This window comes from Microtus pennsylvanicus, chromosome 9 (genome assembly GCF_037038515.1).
Source record: "Microtus pennsylvanicus isolate mMicPen1 chromosome 9, mMicPen1.hap1, whole genome shotgun sequence".
NCBI classification, from domain to species: domain Eukaryota; kingdom Metazoa; phylum Chordata; class Mammalia; order Rodentia; family Cricetidae; genus Microtus; species Microtus pennsylvanicus.
In genome coordinates this window covers 86764550-86777077 of record NC_134587.1, presented here as the reverse complement: position 1 = coordinate 86777077, position 12528 = coordinate 86764550, and the positions used below count along the sequence as shown (strand labels likewise).

At 43.2% G+C, this 12528-nt stretch overlaps 1 protein-coding gene across 2 annotated transcripts in view; it reads left to right on the top strand.

The window, feature by feature from the left end:
• The window catches only part of Wwc2 (WW and C2 domain containing 2), a 167364-nt gene that overhangs the window by 61969 nt on the left and 92867 nt on the right, over positions 1 to 12528 (top strand). For both annotated transcript variants that reach the window (XM_075986755.1, XM_075986756.1), the window contains exon 2: positions 12241 to 12350. In XM_075986755.1, coding sequence (XP_075842870.1) covers positions 12241 to 12350 — 110 coding nt within the window. The remainder of the gene's footprint in view (positions 1 to 12240; positions 12351 to 12528) is intronic.

Below are 12528 nucleotides of genomic sequence, written 5' to 3'. Positions count from 1 at the left end.
AGCTTGGGTGGTGGTTCCGGCAGCACACGCTAGTAGCTTTGATTAGAGAGGCGGTGACGGAGAGCAGCGGCTGTGTTCTGGGGGTCAGGCTGTAGCACTGAACTCAGTAAAGGGATGCTGGGTGAGGAAGCGCCTGGAAGCCTCCAGGGTGTGACTTCAGCATTCCTGCCATCTTCTAAGACTGGATTGTTCGGAGAGAGAGAGAGAAAGTTGAGGGGTGCAACCTTGAGAAGGTTTGAGGGGAGAAATCAAGTACTGTACTTTATTCTAGTTACATTTGCTGTGCTCCTAGACAGTAGTCCCGTGGGGTTGGCAGGTAGAAACAGCTGGCAGGAAACCACACACTCATTGTTTTTCCTGAAGGGATGTCTGTCGCTTGGCATACAAAGATGAAAAACCAGTAGGCCTTCTGTGGGCTGCATAAACCAAGAAATGCAAACACTGTGGAATATTGGAATGGGAAAGTGTTTTTCAAAGCTTCTAAAATGTCACTAATTAGTGCCATCCTAGAGATGGTGACAGCTTCCTCAGCGAGGTATTTGAACTAATTTTAAGAATATTGAGTCTTCAAGGACAAACATGGTGAGAAAGAGGAAAGGGCTGACGATGGGCGAGCAGGAGGGGTGCTGGTGTGGGGGCCTCCTTAGCAGGGTGTGCTTTCCCTGCCCATGTCTTCAGTTCACCGGGTTTGCTCGGCCTCTTCTGGACTCGTTATTGGTAGACTTTCCAGTAGTTGGCGCCACAGGGCTCTGCTTCGTGGATGTCCTGTTCCTGAGCTGTGCAATACTGGAGTCTTCCTGCTCTTTATATCTTATCTCATGCTTTTCCGCTGTTAATGAAGGTTTCTCATTGGAACTAGAGTTTTTTGTTTCTTCCCTGACGTTGTGTATTTTTAAAACACTATATCCATAATTTTTGGCGACCATATTAAATGCAGTGTTAGAATTACTATATTGTAGCATGACTAGCAATGGGCCAGACCAGGAGACTTTCTTGGCGGCAGAGCAGTCTCCTTGCAGAGAGCATCATTGCCGAACGACTCAGAATGTGTGGAGAGCTTGTTAATGAGCTGACATGCCGGCTTTCTGGGAGAGGAGCTGGATATTTTGCATCACTAAAAAGTCCAACACACAGAGCACTGTTAGACTCAGGTTCCTCACTTAATGGTTGCCAGGTTTTGCCATTCCCTGCTGCAGACCGAAAGAGAGTGAGAAAGAGAGAGAGAGAGAGAGAGAGAGAGAGAGAGAGAGAGAGAGAGAGATCAAATTAAATGTTTGTTCTTGGTCAAGTAAGTTTTATTTACCCTCACAACCATCCGTAAATTTTGTTTGGGAAGGGGTCTAAATTGTATTTATCTGTTTAGTGTGTGTATGTGCGTGTGTGCGTGCGTGCGTGCGTGTGCGTGTGTGTGTGTGTGTGTGCATGATGTGGCGGTCAGAGGACAACTCGCAGTAGTCAGTTCTATCCTTCTATCATGTAAACCCTGGGGACTGAACTCATATCATAGGGCATGGTGTCAAGAGCCTTTATCACTTGTACCACCTCACCAGCTCTGTAGTCTTCTAGTGGGCTAAGACCTTGTTCCGAGCATGGGAATAGTGAAACAAGGTTGCAATATAAAATAACTTCTAGTTATACTTTTTCCCTATGTTTCATTTTTATATCCCTTCTGATAAGCCCAAGGAGAAAATATGTTCAGCTCACAATACTTTTCTATTTATTAGTAGGCAGCAGCAAATAGAGTGATGCCGTAAGCTCAAGGCCCTGCAGAATTCTACCTATGGTTTTATCTATCTGGAGTTTACCTTCTGTGGCATGTGCCATTAAAGGACCATAAGGGAAACACCAAGTTAAGGGACAGACCCAGAATCTTTCAAGGGCCCTCACAAAGACTTTCTCCTTGTAGGTTTGCACACTTGCCTTTTTTCTTCTAATCACCTTCGTTTTCCACACGTAACTTGGCTTATCTGGAATTAATTCTGGTGTAAGGAAGCACTAGGGTTTAACTTTTACTCCCACTAACTGGCTAATTAGCCTTCCCAGAATTTTAAAATAACCGACCCAGCTGGGACGCGGTTGTGCATGCCTCTAGTCCCAGCACTCTGGAGGCAGAGACAGGCAGATCTCTGTGAGTTCTAGGCCAGTCTGATTTACAGAGCGAGTTCTAGGACAGCCAGGGCTACACAGAGAAACCCTGTCTCAAAAAAACAGTAAATAAGTAAGCAAGTAGATAAATAAATTAAGCATCCCTTCACTCATCAACAAAATTAGGAGATAAGTAGTATCTTCATGAAATACTTGCGACGTCAAGAGATTAATAAATGTGTAGAGAGCTGCTGTAGATCACAAAGGCCAACTGATGCAACTTTTTTTATTTTAATTTTTTATTTTTGAGACACAACTGATGCAACTTTAAGAAGAAGAAAATCAAGTACCCAAGGATCTGGCTGATGGGAGTAGTTACAAAATAATCCCACACTAGTTCAGAATTATGTATAATAAAGGATTATGTATTTAGGGGAGACTTACAGATCTCTGTCCTAGATCCCAGTCCTCTGCACAAACAGGGAACAGGAACAGTCTAGCAGCCAGAAGTGAGAGCTGGAAGCAAGAGTGTGAGTGCATGCTTTATAGCTGCATTTATAGTATAAGAGACCATGCCCAAGTGGGCTGGTATCTTAAAGGCTATTGGCTGAAGGAGCAGAAGGAGCTCCCACAGCACCTCCCCCTTTTGTTTAAATAAGAGAGTTCCAAACCCAATACAAAACTATGTACACTAGGAACAGATATCAAGTATAAAGTTAGAATTACAACCAGCATAAACAATATTAAGCAAGGAACTTATACGGAATGTTTTTAATAAACATTGTATCCTAAGGAATCTGAGTCTTATATTGGAAATGGCTTGGCTAGATCATAAGAGGACAGTAACTATGACTATCTAATCTTCAACCCCATCAAAGGCCTGAGAAGGAAGGTAATATTACTTGAGTAAGCAGGAAGTACAATCAAGCAGCTTCCAAAATGTGCAGTAGATGTCAGAGACAACTGACTACCTGGGCAATCACCCAAAGTCTCATTTGTAATGTTGAAGCAGCCAACTTTGGCTTAGAGTAACTGACAGACCATTTTCAGAGACAGGAAAATTTTCAAAACCATCTTACCCTGTCTTGGCAAGATTTGACAGTCTTTTTTCTTGTATCCTGCTTGTCCAGTCTGGATGTCATGCACTTTTTCAGTGGTCATGGCATGGGCAGTTTCTTGGCCAAAGGCCAGTGTGCCAAGAAGAAGACACACTTCAAGTGGAGTGTCTTTGGTGCTCAACACTTTCTCAGGAATAGATCGGTGCTACCAGGAACAATCATGTCTCACGTCAACAGAATCCTAAATCACTTAAATGCCATGTTCTACAGATCTTTGAAGTGGTTGAAGGTTACTTATCTATGTAGAATACAATCTCTTTGTATCTAAAGAACCTAATTAGTCTGACTAAAAGTATAACAAACATGAATGACTATTGACCTATAATACTTAATACCTATATAACTTAAGGATTAAGACTTCATGTCAGAATATTAAACAATCTTTAAACAACTGTGCAGTAAAGGAGGACAGTGACCTCAATGTAAACAATGTATAAGTATCTTAATCAGAGGTAGAAATATATAAAGCAATAAAATAAATATATCCTAAAATTGTATCAATATACAAAATGTCTTAAACAGAAGTAGAAACATGCATGTGTACAATATGACAAAATAACTTTGCATAGGTGTACAAATATTGTAAACAGAAATAACAAATATAATAGCTTGTATCAATATACAAGAAACTATACCAATGTAAATTGTTCATAAATAATAGTTCACAAGTATTCACTCTATTACTATTATTATTAGTGTGAATAAGTTCACACTAAATTACCTATTATCCAATTCAATCTTACCTTTTTTTTTTCTTTTGAGATCTCTAGGCCCACATAATTTCCACCCCAACCCTATGTGGTAATAATCAACACCTAAATGGTGTCTCTAACCATGAGGACAAACTTTTTTGGAGAGAGAACATCACTTTCTAGAATTGCTTCCTTCTGTCACCTCTCCACAGGTGGTACATCCACAGTTCAAGTCGGACCTTGCTGCAGAATGCCGCAGCTCCAAAATGCTGTAGAATCCAAACTCTGGTGAGCCTGGGACATAGCACCATAAGGGAAAAATTCCACACCATGAAATCTTATTTCATGCACAAAAGTATTAAAATTATTGTATAAAATTACCTTTAGGCTATGTGTGTATGTCACATATGAAGTATAAGTGAATTTCATGTTTAGACTCGGCTCCCATATCCAGACTATCTCATGTATTTTCAATATTAAAAAAAAACCCACACACCAGAAGCAGATCTGGTCTGAAGTGTTTCAGATAAAGTATCCTCCTCTGTGAGTAGTCATTAGATTACCCCAACCCTAGATGATCTCTGGGCTGCTGGGATGTGGGTACACATAAATTCTCTTCTGTTGTAGGAGCGAGTAGTGGGTATGGATGAGCAAAGCCCAGGCAAGAGAATATCTGTGAGAATTACATTTTTATTTTGTTCTGTAATGTATGTGTCTATATATTTGTGCTTGTTTCTATGTGCGTTTGTAGGTGCACATGTACGTGCGTGCACATGGAGTTCAGAGGATAATCTCAGGTACCATCCCGAGTTCCTTTGAGATGAGTCTCTTGTTGGCCTGGAGCCTGCCAACTAGGCTGGGCTGACTGAGGAGGCTTGGGAACCCTTCAACTCCCCAATGCCTGGATTCTAAATGCAAACCACCGACCATTCACAGCTGCCTTTTTTATTTGAAAGGTAGGTTCTTGGAATTGAACTCAGGTCGTCATGCTCACCAGACAAGCGCTTACCTACTACGCTCTCCCCTCAGCCTAAGGAGTACAGTGTCTTCCTACTGATAGATCTTTAAAAGCATGTCTAACACCCCTTGGGGTTATGCAACTTAATATTTTTTGACATTTCATAACTTAAAAAATGTGCATATTCTTTGTCCAACTATTAGGAATTTAATAGTAAATTCCAAAGTAAAAATTCAGGTAAGCCGTAATTATTTGTGAGTATGTTCACTGAAACAAAGATTTCTCTAGAAGAAAGTAGATAGTAGAAACAGGCCGCAGCCACACAATGGGCACAGATAGCAATGGGCTGAGGGGAACTTCTATTGAACTACTAACCTAGAAACAATGTGGATAGTGGCACCATTTTCATTTTCTAAAATCATATGAATTTATGAACTGGAAAGTACCAAGCTATTGGCAATAGCTGCCGCTCTGTGGGAATGGAAGTACTTTAGTAATAGCGTGTACTATTGGTTTATGGCGTCCAGACTGAGAATATAAAGGAGGCATTCGTTTTTTTTTCTTTGTAAAAATGTGTATGAGTATTTTGCCTGCATGTGTGTCTTTGCATCTCGTGCGTGCCTAGTGTCCTCAGAAGCTAGCGGACACTGTCTGATCCCCTGGAACTGGAATTACAGACAATTATGAGTCACCATGTAGGTTCTGGGAATTGAACCTGGGTCATCTGGAAGAGCCATCTTCGCCATGTAGCCATCTCTCCAGCCCCTAAAGGGTGCATTTGTAAAGTAAGTCGAGGCTCACAACTATGCTGTGTGTATAGTTTATTTAGTATGATCTCAACTTTGTAAAACCTATGTATTTTTAATATTTACACACATGTATATGATTATTCAACAAACACAGCCTGAGGAAATGTCATCTTGTTAACTAAGATTATTCCTCTGTATTAAGAATAAAGGGATTTTTAAAAATCCTCCTAGCTCAGCCATTTTGATGAAAGGCATACAAGTCCGTTTCAGTCATTTCTGTCTCTCTAAAGGAGGCGTAACAGGACCGTCTCCAGACGGACAGTGGGTTTGTGTTGTCCCGACAAATCCCCTGCGTGAGCGCTCAAGCTTCTCCGCTCTTCCTCCCTGGATGGGCTCCATCCTGTGGTGTTGAGCTCCAGGTTGGGGGAGGAAGCCGTCTTGTGCACTCCTGTTTGTTTGGAGAATAACTTAAGAAGTCCTCTTTTTCTTGCCGACATTCCTGCCTTCTTGGCTGGCACGGCCACTTGCATTCTCAAACCATCTTTCAAAACCAAATAATCTGACAAGCAAATATTCTTGGCTCTTAGCAGAGAGAAGAGGTCAGGTTAAAGTGTTTGCTTGACTAGTCTGCTGTCTTCCTTCAGTGCAGTTAGGCACTAAAAGAGAAGAGAAACACTTGCCAGAGTGCTGGAACACCCAGATACACTCTGTTACACCTTCGCTTTCTATCTGCCTTTCATTCTGGTTCATAATGCAGCTATAATATATAAAATAAATTGCAATTTTTGATGTGGTACTGGGAGACTTCCTCTCTTCTGTCCCTGGTGATCCAGGCAGTATGTCAAGTGTCGCCTTGACGCCAGCCTTCATATGGTTATTTGCTCAAACACTTACTATTAATGTAATCGGATGGACCGTTTTTAAAAACAAGCAAAAAGAAAAGAGAGAGAGAACCAAACAAACAAAAAACCCAGGATCTTTCTTTGTAGCCCTGGCTGGCCTGGAACTTGCTATGTGGATCAGGCTGGCCTCACACTCACAGAAGTCCTCCTGCCTTTGCTTCCTTCCCAAGTGCTGGGGGGTTACATACATAAGGATAACTTACCATCCCGCAACCTTCTTTTCTAATTGTCATTTATTTAACCAACATTTATTATATCCTATCTATGCTATGAGGCAGGCAGCCCTTGTACTTAGGGACACCAGGCCAGAGCAGAGCTGAGGGAGGCTTAGAGCACAGAACATGCATAGTGGTAACTTCTGTGCGGGTGAACTGGTAGCTGAGGATTCCTGGATGGCGGAATAGCATGATGGGGAATAAACATTTAGAAAAAATAGTTTACTTTGTTATTATGAGATGCGTGCAGAAAAAGAGGGAGGGAAGAAGAAGAGGAGGAGGAGAGAGAGAGAGAGAGAGAGAGAGAGAGAGAGAGTACATCTGAGAAACTCAGGTGGAGATACGGAGGACTGAGTGCAACCTTTGGAGGGTTCTCTCTCCTTCCACCGCGGGCTCTGAAACTGAACTAAGTCAGCAGTCATGGGCCTGCTGTGCTGCCTCACTGACCGACATTCTTTTATTTGTCTTGTTTGTTTGTTTTTAATACTGCCAGATTGTTTCATAAGAGTCCTTGAATGAAGGTACCTGGTTTCTTCCCCATATTATCACAGAGCTGAGTTTCCCCGTGCAGACAAAGCAAAACCAAGCCAAACCTTGATAGCTTAATAGGCTTAAAACGCAGCCTCAGCGGTGTTGCCCTTGGCATTTCTTTTTATTATTAGGGATGTTGAACGTTTCCTGGTTTTTAATTATTTATTGTCTCCTGTGAAAGGACTTTATTCACCAGGAGTCTTGGCTTTGTTACATACCTGTTACTACCCTTTAAAACAGCTTTCTGAGGCAGCATTTATGTAACGGGGATTAACAGTTATTATGTGAACAATACAATGACATTTAATGCAGCCACAGCTCCAGGCAACCCCAGACCTACCTGTGTTCAGTTTGAAAGATTCCCACTTCTCCACAGAGCCCATAAGGAGTCTGTCTGTCCCACGCTCTCCCCGTCCACCTTCTGGTCGTATGGATTTATGGATTGCACGTTTACTGTATGCGATGGAATCACGCTTTCCTTTCACTTAGCCCAGTGGATTGGGGTTGGGGGGGGCACAGACTATTGTAAGCACTGAAGCTATTGTCAGGAGTATATCTGGTCCCCAGACAACAGCATAAATGATGTGCTGTTTCAAAAACCAATCTCTTGCAAGTGTTGCTTTTGCAGAACGTGTTTGTGAGGTAACTACAGAGCCAGGCGCCGAGGGCGACCGAACCCTCCAGGTTATCGTTTCCAGGCTGCAATCAGCTAGTGGTTAGGATGCCATCAGCGAGCTGTTAGGAAGCAGCTGTCCAAAGTAGAGGTGGGTGGGGGTTGGGGAGAGACTTTGTTAGGATGGGTCTGAGGTGTTCCTAGGCCACAGGAAAGAAGTTCCTCTTCTGTCACCCTGATCTTCCATTGTCAGGATAGCAGCACAGCTGTCGGCTTGATTTTGTGTGTTGGTGCCTGGGGACAGTGTTCTAATCTGATGGTCAGTCTTTAAACGTGGACATTTATAATCTGTGCTTAGTGGTGTTCCTTATAGGTGGTGTACTCAGAAATTATGCTGTCCAGATGCAGAAAATAAATCATGAAGTCTAATTTTGAAGGGACTCTGTAAAGAAGACTTTGCGTTAGCATTTTCATGAATGAGAACTTCTGAAGGACTGGTTCCCTGAGCTCCCAGTCAAATTTTTACCTGCCAAATGCAATCTGCTCTTCCAACAGTGACGGGCCAATGAGTGCTCACTAACCAGTTCAGAGGGACAAGCAGAACTGTTCGTAATGTTAACAAGGCCGTCACACCTGTGATCATTGCACACGGCCCGAAGCTTTTGAACTTTTTCTGGTAGTGACTATGTGAGCCACACTCAGGTTTCCATGTGTCGATTTGGCAGCTTTCAGGTATACGGCCTTTCTCTTGTCATTTAACCTTGCCCTTCCGTCTCCTCACTCCTCTTTCTTCAGGCTGTATGCCATTTGACAGCCTCCTTCAGACGGTAGGGAAACGAGAGTCCTCAAATTGAGTTGGGCAACGCACACAGGTGCCTCTGGACAGGAGGTCAAGAGGCATTCCTTGGGTTGCGGAGGCAGACAAGGTCACTTTATTTGGCGTGAGAACTTTTGATATGGCATATAATTCCTTTATCAAAAGAAAAATGTTGTTTTCCTGGGCAGCTTATGACATAGGTAGATTTTGAGTACAATTCTAACAGGATGATTTTTTTTAAAACTCAAATTGAGGCCTACTCCAGGATTGCTCAGCAAACTGGGCAAATTGTTGCATTTGAGCACACTGCTTTCCACAGCTTCAGGTTCATTTAACTTTCAGCACATTTTGAAGTTTCTTCTTCACCAGGCCCTACCCTGTCTAGCTGTCTTAGTGTGCTGTCGCTGTAATTAAAAACTCCAAGAGCAAAAAACAAAACAAAAGCTGGGGAGGAAAGGGTTTATTTCAGCTTCACAAGGATCACTGTCCTCCATGAAGGGAAGCCAGGGCCAGAACCCAGAACAAGAGCTGATGCAGAGGCCATGGGGGAGTGTCACTTGATGGCTTCCTTCTCATGGCTGGTTCAGTTTGCTGTCTTCCAGCTCCCAGGGCCCCCAGCCCAGATGTAGGCTGGACCTTCCCATATCAATTATCAATTAAGAAAATGTTCGAAAGGCTTCCTGCAAACCATTCTGTCCTGTACATTTTCTCAACTGAGGCTGCCTCTTCCCAAATGACTCCAGCTCATGTCAAGTTGGCATAAAACTAACTAGCCCTCATTTGAATCCCCCCAACTGTCCTTTTCCATGGACTGGGGCTCTTGCAGTGAATAACTTACCCTAGGTGGTATAGTGGGTATGTTTCAGGACAAGGGTTTGAACCCAGATCTCTTTGGTGCCATATTTTAAGCTCTTAAACTTATAAGTTAGAGGCTCTTAAGCCTTCTCGTGCAGTAGAAATACCTGGAGAGAAATACCTAGAAAGTTGCTAGGACCCAGAGTTTGTAGATCTACCCTAGAACCCAAGATGTGTGCTCCTGTTGATGGTGCGGATCTTGAGGGGCTCTGTTCAGTAGCACAGTGACATGGAACAGGCCTCAGTGCCGCTTAGGAGCCAACGGGAGAACTCATGCCGGGTTGTGCTGATATCCACTTACAATAGCATAGAAACCATTCCTGTATAATCCCTTTCTGTCCTGATGTGAGTCTTAGGCGAGGAGTTGCAGGAAGGGCATGTGGAGACAGGATGATTGCCACCTTTAGAGAGAAATCAAGGAGAAAGAGATGCCCAGTTAGCAAAGCTCACATCCTGGCTGTGTTAGAGCTGCTTGCCCTCAGTATGGATTTTGTGGGCTTCAGAGGCCAGTGCTCTGAAAGCCATTTCCAGACTATGAAGGGTAAGTGAAAGCGGTGTTAGGGTCTTGTGTCCTTGACCGGCCGTTGGGAATTCTCATGCCATTTTCTGATAGATGAAGTGATTTGGAAAGTAATCTATATGAGATTTTTGCTTTGCCTCAGCACTGGCAGAAGGGATGCTGGGTGATTTCGTACGGAAGAGCCATGCCAGTGTCGTGAAGTCATAGTCAATCAGAAGACGTGCTGATTGACGGCGGCTTCCTTGTGGCAGGGCATTGCCAACCTGCAGCAACAACCTGCCATGACTGCTTCAGCAGCCGAGGGACTTCCCTGAACCTAAAGGAAGCATGTGAAGGGAAAGGTCAATCTGGAATTATGTCTAGACCGTATTCTGCTGAAGGAAGACAGCGTAGTCCACCCTCATCAGCTTTAGAGAGAGAGGTGGTAAAGTGAAGTTAGTCTTTTTTTACAAAAAAAAAAAAAATCATTTTTTTATTGAGCTCTACATTTTTTTCCTGCTCCCCTCTTGCCTCTCCCCTCCCCTTCAACTCTCTCCCAAGGTCCCCATGCTCCCAATTTACTCAGGAGATCTTGTCTTTTTCTAATTCCCATGTAGATTAGATCCTTGTATGTCTCTCTTAGGCTCTTCATTATTATCTAAGTTCTCTGGGATTGTGAATTCTAGGCTGGTTTTCTTTGCTTTATGTTTAGAAACCACCTATGAGTGAGTACATGTGATAATTGTCTTTCTGTGTCTGGGTTACCTCATTCAAAATGATGTTTTCTAGCTCCATCCATTAACCTGCAAAATTCAAGATGTTGTTATTTTTTTCTGCTGTGTACTATTCCATTGTGTAAATGTACCACATTTTCCTTATCCATTCTCCGGATGAGAGGCATTTAGGTTGTTTCCAGGTTTTGGCTATGACAAACAATGCTGCTATGAACATAGTTGAGCACATGTCCTTGTGGCACCGTTGAGCATCCTTTGGATATATACCCAAAGGTGGTATTACTGAGGAAGGTTGTTTGCTAATTTTCTGAGAAATCGCCACACTTATATCCCAAGGGGCTGTACCAGTTTGCACTCCCACCAGCATTACAGGAGTGTTCCCTTTACCCCACAACACTGAGTTAGTCTTAAAGAGAATATGTCTCCAGAAAGTTCTCCTAAGAGAAAAAGCCTAAGGCAGTTTTGAAAGGTGAGACTGTGTTGATATATGCACAAATACTGGATGTGCATGGTCCCATCAGATGTGTGTCCTTCCTCTCGGGGAGACCTTAGAGCAGGTGCCATAGTTAGGCTGAATCTGGACTAGCCTGAGATGTATGTTTAAGGAGAGTAGTCACCACACACACACACACACACACACACACACACATTTTGGGGTGAGTGCGTGTTTGCATGCTTGGATGTGTGTGAGGTGTGCTTGTACTTCAGTGCACGTGTGTAGAGGCCGGAGGTCTTTCTTAATTGTTTTTCACTTAATTTACTGAGCAAGGCCTCTCATTTAGTCTTGAACTTGTCTCTTTTATTGGTCCAGCTAGCCAGCTCTCCTGGGGAACCCCTCTCTCCCACGTGCTGGATCCAGGTGGACTTTAGCTCCACTCAGTTTTATGTGGTGGCTTGGGTCTGAACCCCACAAGTGCTTTGTCGACGGAGCCCTCCCCCCAGCCTCTTGATGCATATTTTTGTTTCAGAAGTGCCTATATCAGTTCTAGAATGATAGTGTTTGAATCCTGGGGCAGCTTTTACTCCTACTGAGACGTCTGTATCGCTCCACTGGTCCCAGCTCTCTTCACTGTCCGTCTGGGGTTCTGAGACTGAAGATGGCCTGCCTCGTTAGTAGAGTTTTATCTTCTGGTTTTAGGAGTGATCTCTTCTACATGTTTAGATATTCGCTTCTGTTATTTTGTCCTTGAAAAGAAACAGACAGTTCTGAGGTTCAGAGACTTCAGCTCTCCCAGAGAGCCATAGTTTGGTTCCTAGCACCCATGCTGTTTGGTTCACAACTGTCTGTAACTCAGGGCATCTCCCTCCACACTCACTTGAGTGCTCATGTGCGATAATGCAAATTCTAGGAACAGTTGAGAACGAGGAGAAAATGTAACCTGGGTGCCTAATTCACAGTTAGAATCAACCTGCGTTTTGACACGGCTGACTTGATGGACATGTGACGGTGTGTTTCTTCTGGTTTGTTGTAGGTTAACGAAGCCCTTGTCCTTCGCTGACTGTGTCGGGGATGAGCTGCCATGGGGATGGGAAGCAGGGTTTGACCCTCAGATTGGTGCCTACTACATCGATCACATCAACAGTAAGTGTTCATTTGGTGAAATACAGTGTATCAGAAATCGAACCTCCAAAAACCTGTAGTCAATCATACAAAAAGATGGACATTTTATAAAGGAAGTTGCCTTATTTTAAATTCTTGGGTTTTTAAATTTTAATTTGCATTTTTAAAACTTGTTTTATATGCTGACCACAGTTCCATG